Genomic DNA, 17325 nt, shown 5'->3' with positions numbered 1-17325 from the left:
ATATTGAATAATATATAGTAAGGAGTATATAGGATGGCATAAGATCTAGGAGAGGTGCCAGGACCCCACCTACTGTCATCAGAGAACTCTGCCTATAAGAGATAACTATTTAAGGCCTGGCGCAGTGGCTCACGCCTGTAATCCCAGCACTTTGGGAGGCCAAGGTGGGCGGATCACGAGGTCAGGAGATTGAGACCATCCTGGCTAACACGGTGAAACCCAGTCTCTACTAAAAATACAAAACAAATTAGCTGGGTGTGGTGGCGGGCACCTGTAGTCCTAGCTACTTGGGAGGCTGAGGCAGGAGAATGGTGTGAACCCAGGAGGCGGAGCTTGCAGTGAGCAGAGATCACACTACTGCACTCCAGCCTGGGCGACAGAGCAAGACTCCATCTCAAAAAAAAAATAATAATAATAACTATTTAGGATGATGATGATTTTTTTCTCTGTCACCCAGGCTGGAGTGCAGTGGCGCAATCTCTGCTCACTGCAACCTCTGTCTGCCAGGTTCAAGCAATTCTCCTGCCTCAGCTTCCTGAGTAGCTGGGACTACAGGTGTGAGCCACCACACCTGGCTAATTTTTGTATTTTTAGTAGAGATGGGGTTTCACCATGTTGGCCAGGCTGGTCTCACGTGATCTGCCCACCTCGGCCTCCCAAAGTGCTGGGATTACAGGCATGTGCCACCACACCCAGCTGGGAATGATGATTTTTAAATATATATGTTCTAGGTGCTTTATATATGTGATTTAATCCTCTCAATAACTCTATCAGGCAGATTCTATTACTATTTCTATTTTATAATTGAAGGAACCAAAGAACATTAAGTGACTTGCCCAGGATCATACAGCTTGCAAATAGTGGAGCTGAAATTCAAACCAGGAAGGCCAGCTCCTGAGTTCCTGCTGTTAATCATGGGTGATAAGACAAAACCCAGTGAGGAAAGAGGATGGCATACTATCTAGACCAAGGAAACAGTACACTAAAGGCAGTGAAAACATTAGAAAACGTAGTTTGTTTGTGTACAACAAGGCGTTTAGTATGGCAGAAGTATAAGTAGTGGTAAAAATCATTTCATGAAGGGACTTATTTGCCAGATTTTATCTTGTAGAAAATAAGGCGTTGTTGGCCGGGCACGGTGGCTAATGCCTGTAATCCCAGCACTTTGCGAGGCCTAGGCGGGTGGATCACGAGGTCAGGAGATCGAGACCACCCTGGCTAACATGGTGAAACCCCGTCTCTACTAAAAATACAAAAATTAGCTGGGCGAGGTGGCAGGCGTCTGTAGTCCCAGCTACTCAGGAGGCTGAGACAGGAGAATGGTGTGAACCCAGGAGGCGGAGCTTGCAGTGAGCCGAGATCTCGCCACTGCACTCCACCCTGGGCGACAGAGTGAGACTCCGTCTCTAAAAAAAAATAAAATAAAATAATAAAAAAAAAGAAAAGGCGTTGTTGAAAGTTTTTTAAGCAGGACAATAACATGATCAGAATTGTACTTTTGAACAATCCCCCTGGTAGGGATGAAAGTTGGACTGGAATAGACTGAAACCAGAGGTACAGACTATTCAGATGCGTTTGTGTTGTCCTAAGGAGATGAAGAGGGCTAACCAGAGCAGCAACACTAATAACGGAAAAAGAGGAGAGGAAGTTGAATGCCACAAAATGAAACTGAAACTTTTGTATTTCAAATGTTTCAACAGTATTCTAGAGGGAAGTAAGATAATGGTGTTCCTCTATTTGCCTCTGACTTCTTGTTAATGATATAGTACTCATTAAAGTCTTCAGAGTCACAGATATTGTATAGCTGAGGTAAGCATTTTACAACTTTTCAGACACAAGTAAGTACATAAACATTATTTTACAGCCAACAATATTTAATATTTCCACATTGAAGAATAGATGTGATAATTAAATATTTTATAAGGTTTTAAAAAGACATGAAACATAAACCTAATTATACATAAAAGAAAAGAATTTTAAACAAGAGCTTATTGTGATGACATTACTCATAACTTTTACCTTTAAAACCTTTTCTTGGGTAGCTATTCAAAAGTAAAGACCACAAGTTTTTTTGCTCAGATTTCTTATGTTTTGTATATTTAAGCTCTTTATTTATTGAACAGATGTGTCATTAATTCATTTGGAGCATTACTATTATCAGTAAAATTTGATTTTTTTTCCCTCAGTCATAGGTAAATCAGCTCCACCTGGAATTTCTAAGGACCCAGTTTTAGTCAATATTTTCAAGTAATCATGACATCAGAAATAAAGTCTTAATTAAGATAACAAATATTAGCCATCAAAATGGAACCAAGACAAGATTCTAATGTTTGTAAACAGTCAATCCATATTTATGAATATTAGCATATATTAGTGAATAGTTAAGGCAAAAGGTTCTAGCAGATATAATCTATTTCCATCAACATGTTAAATGTTATAAAAGTCTAGAATTATTGGTAACATGAAATGATTCCAAAATGGAATTTCTGTGTTACAGAATTTACTAGAAAAGTGCTGTGAAAGTATAATGAAAAATAAAGTGATCCCTTGAAATAATGTGGAAAGATAGAACAAGCTTTTGAATATTTACATGGATTAATGAATTATTTGCCAAATTCTCCTGAAGTTATACCTAGTTCCTATTAAATTAATGGACACTGTGTATATGAGCATATACCTTTCTTTAGAACTATGTTTTGTGATAAGTCCATTTTTACTCGCAGGAATTTACTTAAACTTGTACATATATTATATATACTAAATGAAAATGACCTTATCTGAAACAAATACATTGTATAATATCAAAACGTTTTTAGTCTTTTTTAAAAAGCAAAAAGTAAAAAACAATGTCAGTTACATCATTTACATTTGGTATCCCACCTAATAGAGACACAGCTTTTGAAATCTACAATATTTTACATTTTGGTCATCATTTAATGCTATTTGCATTTCTCTTTAACATTTTAATAGTATTTGTGATATATCATGTTTAACTGAAAGCTTTGGGTTATATATTTTAAAGGAATATCTTACTTTTTGACTAAATAGTTCTGTAAGGGCCTAATATTTGAAAAATTAGCTTGTTACCTGAAGCAACTATCCTCCTTAATCATTTTAAAATAATGGGTAAAGATGCATCTTTGTAAATATATTTTGAAAACTTGGTTAGTGTATTAGAAACAGACACCAGAAATTAAAAAAATTATTTCTAGGACTGGCATACACTACAGTGAATTACTTCAAATGTTACTCTAGAGCGTTTTTAAAAATACGCAGAATACTGCTGTTCTCTCTGAGATGATCCCTTTTTACGATAATGAAATTAAACACATTTAAAAAGTCTTTTAAATATTATATATAGCATTCCAGAATTGATGAATTATAAAAATTACAGATACTTCTATTTGGGTAAAAATCTATCTTTTAATTTCTGATAGTAAAATAAGCAATCTACCAGCCAGGGTTGAAATATATAGTATTTTAACTACTGTTCTATATATTTCAAAATTCATGTTTTCTATTTGTCCTAGAGAAACTTAGCCTTCTATGAAGTGAATCACTTAATGATATTATTGCTTTGGAGATAAAATTGGCCTCAGAGTATTATAGCCTGTAAGTAAATGCTTCATTACCCACGTATCCCTACCCACCCCCCAAAAAAAACCTACCAGTAGTCTAGTACAGTAGTGAGCAATCTTAAATTAAAAGCTATTGTTCACACAGAGCAGAGGAAGATAATTTTCATGTTAAAGCAGTTTTCAACATCAAACATCTAAGGAGTTATAAACTATAAATGAATTACCTTTAAACCCTGGTCTTCACAGTTACATTGCTTTCTGAATGCTTTTTGGGGTGACATGCTACCACATTTTTAAACGGTTTAAATGACAAATATTTTATATTTCATGAATGATAGATGAACAAGTTTAATTATATAGATACTAGTTCCCTTAGTCTGGGAACCAAAATGCTGTAGGGTTGTTCTGTTGCAAAGTAAATGATATAGATTAAGTTTGTCTCAGAATGAAGATTACCCAAATAATTATAGCCTGAAAAGAGATATACCTTCAGATGTGCTTAAATCATGGCCCAAATACATATGACTTTGTGTAGAATCCAGCCTACTGAATAAATTTATTATTTTTTTGTTTGAGACAGAGTTTTCTCTGTCACCCAGGCTGGAGTGCAGTGGCTCAGTCTTGGCTCACTGCAACCTCTTCCTCTCAGGTTCAAGCGATTCTCCTGCCTCAGCCTCCCAGGTAGCTAGGATTACAGGCATGTACCACCATGCCCGGCTAATTTTTGTATTTTTAATAGAGACAGCGTTTCACATGTTTGGCCAGGCTGGTCTCAAACTCCTGACCTCAAGTGATCTGCCTGCCTTGACATTCCAAAGTGCTGGGATTACAGGCGTGAGCTACCACACCCAGCCAACAATTATTTTTTAAATATAGCAAGTAATACAAGCAATAGAAAAAGTTTCAATAGAAATTAAAAGAATTGTAAATCTAATGTATAATTCTCAATATTGCTAATTGCTTGCAAGTGTTCATTGGATAACAGCATAACAACAAAGGACTCCTTTAAAATGCATTGTTTTTCAGCTTTATTTCAAATGCTGTGTAGCATAAGAACCTAGCCGTCAGACATCATTTTTTAGCTATGAAAAATATGAAACAAGGCATATTCTAAAGTGCTGAAGGAATTAATTGCCCTATTAGATAACGAATACCTGGAGGAATGAACAGAGTGATTTATGGCTTAAAGTGCTTGGGTCTGATCATCATCTTAGCCTCTTTGAAGGAGGACTTGTAGCCACCAGGGTGTGCCTCACTTACACCAGGCCAGGTACCCCAGAAAATCCCATTACGGACACCTCTGTATTTTTGGTGATAATATTTGCCATTTAAGTTTGCAGAAAGACATGCATCAAACCACCAGCCTGAACTGTAGTACAGCCCACAGTTCCCAGAAGGATATCGATCATTGTCTTTATCTGGGGTGGTGAAAAACTTCATATCGTGGTTGTAATGTTTGTTGAAACGTAATGCATCTCCAGCTGTGCCATTATAGTTACCAACGTGTAAACGATATTTGAGAAACTCATTAGCCACATAAAACTGATCATACAAGGCATATAGTCTGACACCATTAAAGTCTTCAAGATCTATTCTCAGAATCATTTCCTTACTCTTGGTCAGAAGATGAATTTTATCGTTCCCCAGCCAAAATTCCCTTCTGAGATTTCCAAAGCCTGCTTTGTAGTCTTGCCATGTTCTGGTGAAGTTGGTGCTCCCATCGAGACGTGCCTGCAGCACTGTCCAGCCTCCCCCCATGGTCTCCATGTCACAGTAAACTTCAAAGCTACTATTTTTGGGATCAGGTGTAACTCTGTAGGTCTCACTGCTTCTTTTGCCTATTGCGTAGTAGTCAGAGCAATCTTTATATATTAGATGTTGAACTGAAGGGGAAATAAAAGGAAGGCATTGGATCTTGTTAATAGAAACCATGCATCTGAAGAATTCTTTATATGTACAAAAGCAGTTTGATAATTCAATCAATGGCAGTAATGAAACTTTACTAAACTTACTTGAACCTGTTTCGCAAATGCTTAAGGCCTCACAAGAAGAACCTAATGTTATAAAGCAGAAAGGACCTCTAATATACTCTTGGTTGGTAGTAATAATGACAGCATCAACAGCAAACAACAATAAGAAAATAATAAAAGTACAGTTTTAATAATTTAGTATTATGTAGTGAGGCCTACCTATACGTTCTAGGCATGCTGCCAGACTGGGTAACATTTTCACACTGAATCTGAACATTGACCTTATGATGTAGGCATTACTGCCAGTCTGCACGTGAGGATATTTAGGCATAAAGATCAGTGGCTTGCCCAACTTCACCTGAGCTTCAAGTGGCAGAGCCAGGACACTAACTCAGATCTGGCTGGCAGCAAAGCTTTGTTCTCATAATCATTGCATCCCTTGGTCCTAAAAATCAGATGATTCTAACTCTCCTAGAACTGTATTCCTTGCATACAGAGGAAGCACAGGCTTCTATTTTCTTTCACCTAAAGGGGCTGATAGCCTCTACTGTCAGAAGGTTTTATAGCATATATTCCAAATGATGTGTTAAAATCCTAATGCATAGGATTGATCATAAATTCATATTTATTTCACTTGACAACTATATAAAGAAGCTCAAGTGAAAAAGAAGTATCTTTTTCAATGATATACCAATATTCTTATTCTGTATTTATTATCTAGGAAAGTATTTAGCCACTATTTCACATGTTGGGTTTCTAGAAAGAAACAACAGGTGACTATATTGAGGATAAGCATAATAATCAGTTAACAAAGTTCTGTATGAATCAGACAGATATTTACTCCCAGATAGTTTTTATTAAAATGTGTGACAAATAAGGTAAGTTTAATATGAGATACCCTAAGGCATAAAAATCTATTCCTGTATATTTAGAGCTCAGAATATTCAGTTATTTCACCCAAAATGTTTAGGAGAAAAATAGACAATAGTCTTCATATCATGACAAGTTGCCGTGCAGCATCTAATCTGATGTATACCCACTGATGTCACCTAAGCGGTGAACCTTGGATTCGCAGTGTGCCAGGTACATTCAGATGCAGGTTGCCAGGAGTATTACCAATAGAGGTCCTTGAAAATATGACCCTTCCCTCCTTCACTGGCAGATGCCCTGGGGATGAAGCATGCCTGAGATACTGTCTCTAAATGAAAGTGATCTCCGCCCTGTCCTTTCAACCTCACGTTCATGGTAAGTAGAGGTCCAAATGCGGAGATGGCTTTCCAAAGTATAAGGAGACAGTCAGCAACAGTGGTCCCAGTGACTCAGGTGAAAAGCCAAGGTTTGGAGAGCCAATACCACTGTTAGTTCGTGGGTGGAGTGGGCAATTAAGTCTGTGGAATTTCACATGTATTTATTAAAGTTAATTCAAGTAATTTGGATGGTGAGGATGGGTTCTACTTCTATCTGCTTGAATTCTAACTTCAGGTAAAAGAGAAAGAAATATGAATACCTTCCCTTAGTGGCATGCTAAAACTCTCCCCTTAAAATATTTTTTGTGCCACTAGGTCTCAAAGCAAAAATTTGTGCACACATATGAAACTGCTTTTATTCCATCTGTAAACTCTCCCATTTTCTCCAGATATTTGGGATTAAGAACTAGATTACTTGCTAAAGTCTTTCAAAGACCTCTTTAGCCATGACAAGCGGCAGTCAGCCAATCACAAGAAAAACTGATTTCCAACAAACAAGGCACAATTGTGAAGATCACCTTATCTTTATTGTTTTCAAACACCTCATTGAAGAGACAAGTTAAATGCACTAAAACATCAAGAAATTCTCTCTACTTCTGTTTGCAAGTAGGTCTGGCATTAACAAATAAGATCTTAAAATTGAAAGTGACTTCCAGTGGATACTGGAACTAACTAACATAGAACTAACTATGATTTTTGTAATTAGGTCATATTTATGTGGTCATATTTGAGAAGATACTTATTTTTTCCCGTGCACCTTGATAAATAAAAGACTTAATCTGTCATCTATTTAACTTACTGACTCAGGTTAATGTTTATAGATACTCTCTAGCTGTATAACATTTATGAACATATGATAAGAAAACATTATTATACATACCTGGACGTGACTGTATTTGTTCTTGGCTGGGACACTTTGAACATTTGCCATCCAAACTATTGACAACAAATGTTAGATTTGCCACTTTGCTGTCAACATAATTTTCTATGTTGTTCATATTTACAAGATTCAGCTTCTCCAGGCGACCATGAAGTACATTGATCTCCTCTTTGGCATTCTTTAGCTCAGAGGACAGCTTGTTAACCTCACTCTCTAATTCTCTAACTCTGTTATCACCAACCTCTCCCGGGGCTCCTGTACTGGGTAACAACAGTCCGTTTCTGCCTGGGTCTCCGTTGTCATCAGCCTGCAGCTTGCAGTCTTGGCAAGATTTCTTTAGACTATTTACGATTTCCTTGAGGTTTTGGACTTCTTTGAACACCTCTTCGATCCTGCTGAATTGCTTCGGGAGCTGAATAGTCAAGGGGGGCAGGCTTACCTGGTAGGGGCACTCCCCTGCCTCTTCGCATTTCCCTCTGTTTTCTAGTCTCACTGGGCAGACGTCCTTTGCTCTTTCATCTTTAATTTCCTCTGTTTCATTGTTTGCCACAACCAAAAAACTGTAAGTGGCAAGAACAGCTGAGCTCAGCCAGTACCAGTTAGCCAGCTTCATCTTTACAGTGCTGCTCACCCCAGCAGGGAGTGCGCAGGGCTGGAGCTGCTTTAATAGCAGCAGCTGCCTGAGTCAGGCTTTCTGTGTTCCCAGGAAAGGGTGGGAGCGTTTGCATCACAAGTTTTAGAAACGCACAGGAAGAGGAGATAGCCCTCATCAAACGCAGTTTGCCAAAAACTGTAACTTACTCTCAATAGAAATAATATGCATTGAAATTATTATAGTCAAATGTACACAGCCAACAAGATTCACTTTCATAATGTATTTTATGAAGCATAAGAAAAGTCTTGCATTTCTAAAGTAATTTGGTATACTTACACTTGAAGTAAATAATTATACCTAACTTCACTGGAAAAACAGTTTTTAAAGATAAAAAGTAAGAGCTAGTTATCCAAACTGTCTATAGAACAGAAACGTTACTAAAATGAAAATGGTCCTTTTTCCTTCTTAGAATGGGGCGTTGGGGAGCCTGTATTTTCTTCATGTTGGACTTTCAGGTGAAATCTTAAGCACTTTTAGAAGTTTCTAAGTGTAACAAAGTACAGCTTTCTGACTATTGCAATTGACTTTTGCTTCATCTACTTGAAAAAGAGAAGAAAACTAGTGGAGAAAAAAGTGCTACTTTCTATTCCTTTGTCCGTAGCATAGTGTATATAAATGTCTAAATGCCTAAGACCCATTTAAAAGGATATAACTGTCTTTCATCAAAACCAGTAGCTGCGCAGCCTCCATTGCCCTTCAACATTTTGGTAATTGTACTGTCATCTTCCACAGCTGCTCAAATGTGAATCTTTGAGCTATGCCAGTGTCTGTCCTGAACTTCTCTTGCCTACAGCATCTTTGCCCTTTCTTTCTGCAGGTAGCCCTGGCAGGCGGGCCTCTTGCTTTCTGTCTCCATGCTGGTTCTTCCACCTGCTCTCTGGGCCACTTGGTATATCAACTTATTCAAAACATGTAGCGCTGATGATAATAGTTTTCTAACTTTCTCTTCAGAGGCTGAAGGCAGGAAAGAGGAACAGCTTCAGTTAGAGAAACCACCTCCTTTTAATTTGTTTTGCATATTGACATCTCATAAGATTTCTTGTTTAAAAAGGATTTTTTTGCTTTAAAAATAATTTCAAAATGACTGACATGGGCAAAAATCTAAATGTTTTATTGTATTACTTAAAACACTCTGTAGCCTATCTCATATTTATGTCTTTAACCTGATTTCCTATGACTTTTCTGTATATCCCCTTAATTTTAGCCAAATCCTATTCACGTTCTCAAAATGTTGGCAGACTCTTTACACTTCCATGACTGTATTTATTCTCGCATACTCAGGAGACCTGGCTTCCAACCCTAGATCTACCTCTGATCATGTAAACAGATTATCAACTTTACTGAGCCTTTGTTCCTGTAGCTGTAGCGGAGGAATTTAGCTATTTCTTCCCTCATACAGGAATGATAGTCATGCAAACTTGGAGCACTTGGCTGGGCGTGGTGGCTCACGCCTGTAATCCCAACACATTGGGAGGCTGAGGCAGGTGGATCACCTGAGATCAGGAGTTTGAGACCAACCTGGCCAACATGGTGAAACCCCATCTCTACTAAAAATACAAAAAAAAAAAAAAAAAATTAGCCGGGTATGGTGGCATGTGCCTGTAATCCCAGCTACTCGGGAGGCTGAGGCAGGAGAATCACTTGAACCCAGGAGGTGGGGGTTGCAGTGAGCCTAGATCGCACCACTGCACTCCAGCCTGGGCAATAAGAGTGAAACTCCATCCCCCAGCCCTACCCCTCACAAAAAAAGAAAAAAAAAAACTTAGAGCACTTAAGAAAAAAAAAATGCAGTGTATAAATGTAACATTCTTCCCAAATAAATTTGTCAAACATGTTCTACACACCTTATGACTTTTTTTCTTCCATCTTCATATAGCTCTTTCAAAAATTGTTTTTCTCTTCATTCCATTCAACATATCCAATTTTAGACAAAAACTTTTTAGCTAAAAATATCTATTCAATCCCCTAACTCCTAACCTCATTTCTTCTCACCTATTTTCAAGCTGTGACACTTCCCTGTTGGGAGGTAAGAAATAAATGAAACAATAGATAATTTTAAAAAGGAGAAATGATGACAACATAGATAAAAAAAACATTTTGTAAAGTAGAAATATATAGGAATGATATTTAGTTCCTAGTCCTTAAGGATATTGTAAAATGTCCTTGACTGACTAGAGTATAAATCCCTGCATTTAGTTAGTAAAGTATTTATTAAGGATCTTCTGTATACTCAGCACTATGCTGGAGCATATATAAGATGCGTGCCACAGGCACTTTCATTCATTTATTCTTCATACATATATTGATATACTATATATTTATTCATCATAAATTAACTCTGCACCCTCTGCATGCAAAACTGCTATTCTAGGCACTTGGGCCACACTGGTGAACAAATCAGACAAAAATCCCTTTTTCCTTCTTAGAAAGGGGCATTAAAGACCTGGTATTTTCTTCACGTTGGACTTTGAAATGAAATCTTAAGTACTTTTTAAAGTTTCTAAACCTAACAGAAGTACAGCTTTTGGACTCTTGCAGTGGGCTTTTGGTTCATCTGTTTGAATCAGAAATTTGCGTGTCAAGCACTGCTGCTAATTTTTGGCTAGTCACACCCCAGTTAACCAAGGGCCAATGGCACAGTTTCACCTAAAAAGCTTGGATGTGTTTTGAGAACTGGCTTCTGTCCCTTCAGAATGCATAAAAAATTCCCCGACATAAGGGTAGAGAACTCCTCTGTTGACCAGTTTCATTGACACTGACAGGTGACCTGCTAGGTTCTCGGTTTAGAAAGTCATTTGGCCACTGACTGGAAGGCAGATGCTAAGTGACTACTGCATGAAAAGAGGCTCAACTCCCCTAATGAGTGTATAACTCATGGAGGGCAGAGAGTGTTGTACCGCCTCTACAGTTCCTACCTGCACTTGCAGATGAGCAAAGAAAGGGCTCAAAGCAATAAATGACTTGCCTGGTCATTTTACAGTTTTCAGTTTTTGTTTTAGAGTTTTTAAGAGACAGCTGGAATTTGAACCTGTATTTGATTCAAAGATCATATCTTTTCTCTTTGCCACATTGCCATGTAGGAGGAAAGATAACATGGGGAGGGTATGTGAGAACTATGTGGAGAGCCTGTGCTTAAAGTAATGCTTAGATCAATGGAGAGCCACTAAAGGTTTTTGAGCAAGGAAAATAAAATACTTGCCCCCACCCCTAGGACTACTTTTAGGAATGAATCTTCTGCTGCAAATCAGTGGGAAATGGCATTTTAAGTGAGAGCTAGTAGTGTGGTAGCAGGCACTAGATAAGAGGTGAACCAGTGTGGAGGCAGGAGGGGTAGGAAAGGAGATGGGGGCATTATTACCAAGGCATGATAGAAGACATGGGATCTGATAAGTGGTGAGAACTGGAAAGAGAGGGAGAACTCTGAAATTTGCCTCTGATTGCAGTTAAATGATAGCATGCTAATGACAGAGGTAGCAGTAGGTTGGAGAGAGTGTAGTAGTATTTCTGTTTTCAGTACACTGGGTTTTAAGCATTGACAAGCCACCAAATGCAAATATCAAGCAAAGAGTGGCACATCTAGGTATGAATATTGACACAGAATAGATGTGGATGTTAATTTGAAATCACGGGAATCAAAAGGATGGTCAAAGAAATAGGATGAGAACCAGGAGAGTACAGGAGCGTCATGAATACCAGGAAAAGGGAGGGTTTCAAGCAGGACTAGGCCATCAGAAAATCGAAACCTGAAGAGCTGACTTGTCCTTCACTACTAGGAGTTCCCACCTCATGACTTCACCTTCTGCCTCTTCTGTCTTGCTGAAAGCCCTTCTGGATTCTCTCATGCTGAGTCTACCCTGACTCCTAGCATCGGCTGCTTATTCCTCATGGCGGTGTCAGAATCTTCCTTACTACCCTGAATCTGTCCTTGACCCAGCACTGACACATTACACTCACTTACAGACTTGTTTTTAGATTTAAGCAAATTATTTAACACCAATACATGGTGGGATTTTAAAGTAGCAAAATCAAAATTTATTTCTATAAGCCACATATGAAATTTTACTTTCATTAGTCTATATTCACATGTTCAGACTTCCTTTTTGCTTACACAAAGTATATTTAAGAGAAGATCTGCATTTTCTATAACTGGATCAGATTCCTAAAGTAAATTTTTGTTTCCCCTAATACAGTTTTTTTTTTCAAGGAAACCCTTTGTGTTTCTATTTGTACCAAAAGAAGAAAGTAAATTTAATGATAGTCATATTTATAGTATTGAGAGCCTTTCACTGATATTAAGCTTATTAACATTTGTAGTTTCTGATTTATTAAACTCAGGAACCTTTAATTGTTCTTTAAAGAATATGTGCTTTTCTGATAAGAAAATTAAAACATTCACTTTTTAAACTACTTAATTTGAAATATCGACAGTAAATATTTATTTTAATATTCCTTAGAGGTCTTAGTCCTTGTTCATTATAAATTTCATGAAAAGAACTTAAAAAAATGATTTCCACAACCCACAGAACAAGAATTGCCTGACTTTTCGTTAAAGCTAGAATAATAGTTGGTAGGTTCTGTGGTATGACTTGCAGGTACTTCATTCTGGCATAGATGAGAGATTCAGACTAGAAATCTTCCAATATGGACCTACAATGAAAGATCTATTATGGGAATCCTTAAGATTTCTGGATCAACTGAAGTATAGGGCAGAAATATACAGATATTCACTATTAATGAAACTACAGAACATAGTTATCCAATATGATAATGGCACAGGTCTTAAGTGGGAGTATCCAGGGCTTCTCAGATTGAAACTTTATGGAACTGGAATATTCCACAAGAGTCTCGGAAAGTTCATCAGTCAATACCTATCAACAAAATCAATTCTTATGTACTCCACACCAAGCCAGGGATCATGAAGGATCCAAAAGGTTAATGGATATGACATCTAATTTACTGTCATTTCCCTAAATTTCCAGAGACTTCGGAAGTTTCATATAGCCAGCCAGTTGCGGTAGCTCACACCTGTAATCCTAGCACTTTGGGAAACTGAGGTGGGAGGACCACTTGAGGCCAGAAATTCAAGGCCAGCTTGGGCAACATAGTGAGACCCTGTCTCTACAAAAAATTTAAAAATTAGATGGGCATGCTGGCATGCGCCTATAGTCCCAGCTGCTCAGGAGGCTAAGGAGAAAGATCGCTTGAGCCCAGGAATTTTTATTTCTTATATTTGAGATTGATCTTAAGCTTCTTCTTATATTCCCAAAACAAAACAAATAATAAAATCAAAGTAAAGAAATTAGGAGAATCAAATTGTGGCTTTCTATAACTTGCCTTCATTTCTCATATTCATGGTAGTTGTTTCCTATAAAGTCATTGCGAATACTGAATCAGCAAATACTGAACCATTGCTCCTAAGGTTAGGTTTCTAAGAGCCTCTGGTCACATCATTTTTGTTAACCAATCAATATATAACCTTATTTTAAGTGTGTTTCTGTTTAAAGACACCCTATTTAATATATATTATTTATTCATTAATGCAGAACTCATGGCCAGCAGAACTATAATTCAAACCTGAAAGAAGTTTATCTAATATATGTGTTTTCTCCGTAAGACACATCACAGCCATCTGGAGCTTAAGAACTTGGGCATGCTGGCTCAGGGCTGTAATCCCAACACTTTGGAAGGCTGAGGTGGGTGAATCACTTGAGCTCAGGAGTTTGAGACCTGTCTGAGCAACATGGTGAAACCCCATCTCTACCAAAAATACAAAAAATTAGCCAAGCATGATGGTGCACACCTGTGGTCCCAGCTACTCGGCAGGCTGAAGCAGGAAGATCACTTGAGCCCAGGAGGCAGAGGTTGCATGAGCTAAGATCATGCCACTGCACTCCAGCCTGGGCAATACAGTGAGACCCTGTCCCAAAAACAGACAAACACAACAACAACAAAAACCCTCTAGGTAGCACTTCAACACTATGCTCAGGGGCCATTTTATTTTATTATTTCTTAAAATGTCTTTTCTTTCAGCCACATTCTCCAGATGAGTCAGAGGCCATTTTAAACAGTGAAATCACCAACAAAAAGCACAAGAATGTGAAAAACATGGCACTAATTAAATAGACTGCAAAGTGGATACCAGTTTACAGTATGAGATCTAAAAGAAGGCAGAAAGTTGCCTTCTTTGACTTCAGCTGGGTATATATGTATTTGGCAAATCAACATATTTATCACGCTACGCATGTCCATAGATGATCCACAGGTCCCACAAGTATTAATTTTGGGGTTACAAATAAATTTTAGAGAGTAGGCAAATCACAAAGACAAGATCTATGAATAATGAGGATTGCCCATATATTGTTACAAAATCCAGGGCTTTAAATTCTTGAAACTGCCTATGTATTTATTCTAATATGTATAATTTGATTTTACCTGCTTATCACTTGTGTTTTTTGGGGGTTTTGTTTATCTGTCTTTCTTTGGCATTTTAAAATAATATATAGGCAGGCACAGTAGCTCACACCTGTAATTCCAACACTTTGGGAGGCCAAGGCAGGCAGATCACTTGAGGTCAGGAGTTCAACCAGCCCGGCCAATGTGGTGAAACCCCATCTCTACTAAAAATACAAAAATTAGCCAGGTGTGGTGGTGTGTGTCTGTAATGCATGTAATGGTGTGTGCCTCAGCTACATGGGAGGCTGAGGCAGGAAAATCGCTTGAACTCAAGAGGTGGAGGTTGCAGTGAGCTGAGATTGCACCACTGCACTCCAGCCTGGGTGACAAAGCGAAACTCCGTCTCCAAAAAAGAAACATATATATATATAGACACACACACACACATATACACCCATGAATTTATATAATATATAGCCTATTACATATTTATATATTGTGTTATATGTCATGCCATATAGAACATTGTGAAATATGTAATCCATTAAATATAAATTTAATCATAATGTATAGCTTAGAAATTTGTTTTAATATTTCAATTTATTCATAATAATGGTGTTGCTTAAACAATTAAACTATTATGGTAAAGTGAAAATATTAAACTACTAATTCCCCACTAAGTAAATAATTTCATGCCAAATGCATGTCTTTTAAATGCTGGCCATTGCATTCTTTGAAATTCTTTTTTTTAAAGATTCTTAAGTTTATCTTATGGGACATAGATGTCGTCATGTGAACTCGCAATAAATGTTAATTGAAAGGCCATTTCCACTGTGCTGGTAACTAAAAATTTATTAAATGGAGTAAATGTTGTAGTTTTAACAGTTAACATTGAAATACATGGGTATCTCCTCATCTAAGTTCTTCTAAGGAAGTCTTTTAAAACATGATTGAAAGTATAGCATTCTGAGGTATAGCATTATCTTATTTATTTTTTCTTGTTCTACTTCTAGTTTGATATTTTGTATGATTTAAGTCATTTTCTGTTATTTGCAGTGAAAACTTTTCAGGGTGGAAAAAACTACTTCATGATTATTATCAACAGATGTAAAATTGCTTGGCCCTTAGTTTATTTTAAACTACCCACCATTATTTGACACAGCTTTTTCTGCTTGTGTATTTAACACAAAATTATTTTGATAGTGTTTATTTGTAGGCAGTATTTTGACAATTGATACAAATTTCAGCTGCAACAATTGCTATTGCACAAGAAAACAGCAAAATAGACACAAATTGTGTCAGTCATATTTAATATAGATTTAAAATAAATCATTTATTACTATGATCATCTCAAAAAATAGATATAATAGAATGAAAAGAGCCTTAGGGTGGTAGTCATTGAATATATGTTCTTAGTGAAGAGCCTTCCAGTAACTTTCTTGCCACTGAACTAAGCCTTAACAAGCTAGGCCTTAAGTTTCTTATCTCTAATATGAGATGGTCAGATTGGAGATCTGTAAGGTCCTTTTCAGGTGTAACATTTTATGATTCTAAATGTTATTAATTAGAAGCAATATAATAGCAAAGCAGATCATCAAGATATAAACGTAAATTCAGACTGTACTTTAAATCATTCTACTAGAAAATGTACAGATGTACCTCTTTTTAGGTATTCATTGATTCAACAAACACTTACTTTGCATTTATTGGACTAGGCTGTATACTAGCCCTGGGAATAACAAGGGTGAAAAACGGACACATCCTTGACTTTGTGGCGCTTTAAGTTGTAGATGAATGCATTTCAAGCCAGACCCAGCCTTGGGCACAGGCAACATGTTTGGCCTTATGTAGGGTTCAGTAAGGACACCTTTTCTGAACCCCTCAATTCCCTTTCACTTTGCCACATCATTAGGTTCTCCTCTTGCTAACTCCAAAGTGGACACTAATTCCAAATTAGACCACAAAGGTGGCACAGTATCTACAGTCATGAGTCTATTAATGACAGGAATATGTTCTGAGAGATGCAATATTAGGCAATTTCTCTGTTGTGCTAATATCATAGAGTACACTTAAACCTAGATGGTATAGCCTACTACACACGTAGGCTATGTGGTATAGCCTATTGCTCCTAGGCTACAAATCTGTACAGTGCGCTAGCATGTTACTGTACTGAATACTGTATACAACTGTAACACAGTGGTATTTGTGTATCTAAAAAAAGGTACAGTAAAAATACGATATTATAATCTTATGGCACCACCATCCTATATGTGGTTCACTGTTGACCAAAACATCTTTCTGCAGCACATGACTATAACTACTGCTATGTTAGATATATGCTGCCTGGGCAGAGAAGAGAGCTTCCTGTTTCTGTCCTTCATTCTGTTTCTCTTTGTCTTTTAACCTACTTCACTAACTACTGCCACTCCAAAATCTCCCATATACAAATCAGAAAAATGAAGGGTCTCACTCTGTCACCCAGGCTGGAATGCAGTAGCATGATCACAGCAGCTCCCTGTTGCCTTAACCTCCTGGGCTCCAACAATCCTCCCACCTCAGCTTCCCAAGTAGCTGGCACTGCAGGCATATGCTACCATGCCCA

The 17325-nt window shown here is 37.5% G+C and overlaps 2 protein-coding genes across 8 annotated transcripts in view; one reads left to right on the top strand and one right to left on the bottom strand.

The window, feature by feature from the left end:
- Window positions 1-17325, top strand: part of CCDC146 (coiled-coil domain containing 146) — a 172122-nt gene that overhangs the window by 68933 nt on the left and 85864 nt on the right. For 2 of the 7 annotated variants that reach the window (XM_063708682.1, XM_055392520.2), the window contains exons 1-2: window positions 1719-1809; window positions 6711-6793. The exons of the other annotated variants lie outside the window; for them this stretch is intronic. In XM_063708682.1, the coding sequence (XP_063564752.1) occupies window positions 6791-6793 (3 nt within the window). In that variant the 5' untranslated portion in view covers window positions 1719-1809; window positions 6711-6790. Of the gene's footprint in view, window positions 1-1718; window positions 1810-6710; window positions 6794-17325 lie in introns of those variants that run through there. 7 annotated transcript variants of the gene reach the window in all.
- The window catches only part of FGL2 (fibrinogen like 2), a 53215-nt gene continuing 37553 nt past the window's right edge, over window positions 1664-17325 (bottom strand). The window contains exons 3-4 of the mRNA XM_004045636.5: window positions 7676-9284; window positions 1664-5461 (exon numbers count right to left, since the gene is read on the bottom strand). Coding sequence (XP_004045684.3) covers window positions 4755-5461; window positions 7676-8288 — 1320 coding nt within the window. The 5' untranslated portion in view covers window positions 8289-9284 and the 3' untranslated portion in view covers window positions 1664-4754. The remainder of the gene's footprint in view (window positions 5462-7675; window positions 9285-17325) is intronic.

The sequence above is a fragment of the Gorilla gorilla genome, chromosome 6, assembly GCF_029281585.2.
Source record: "Gorilla gorilla gorilla isolate KB3781 chromosome 6, NHGRI_mGorGor1-v2.1_pri, whole genome shotgun sequence".
Classification (NCBI taxonomy): Eukaryota; Metazoa; Chordata; class Mammalia; order Primates; family Hominidae; genus Gorilla; species Gorilla gorilla.
The sequence above is the reverse complement of the archived record's forward strand: the minus strand, read 5'-3'. Positions and strand labels throughout refer to the sequence as shown.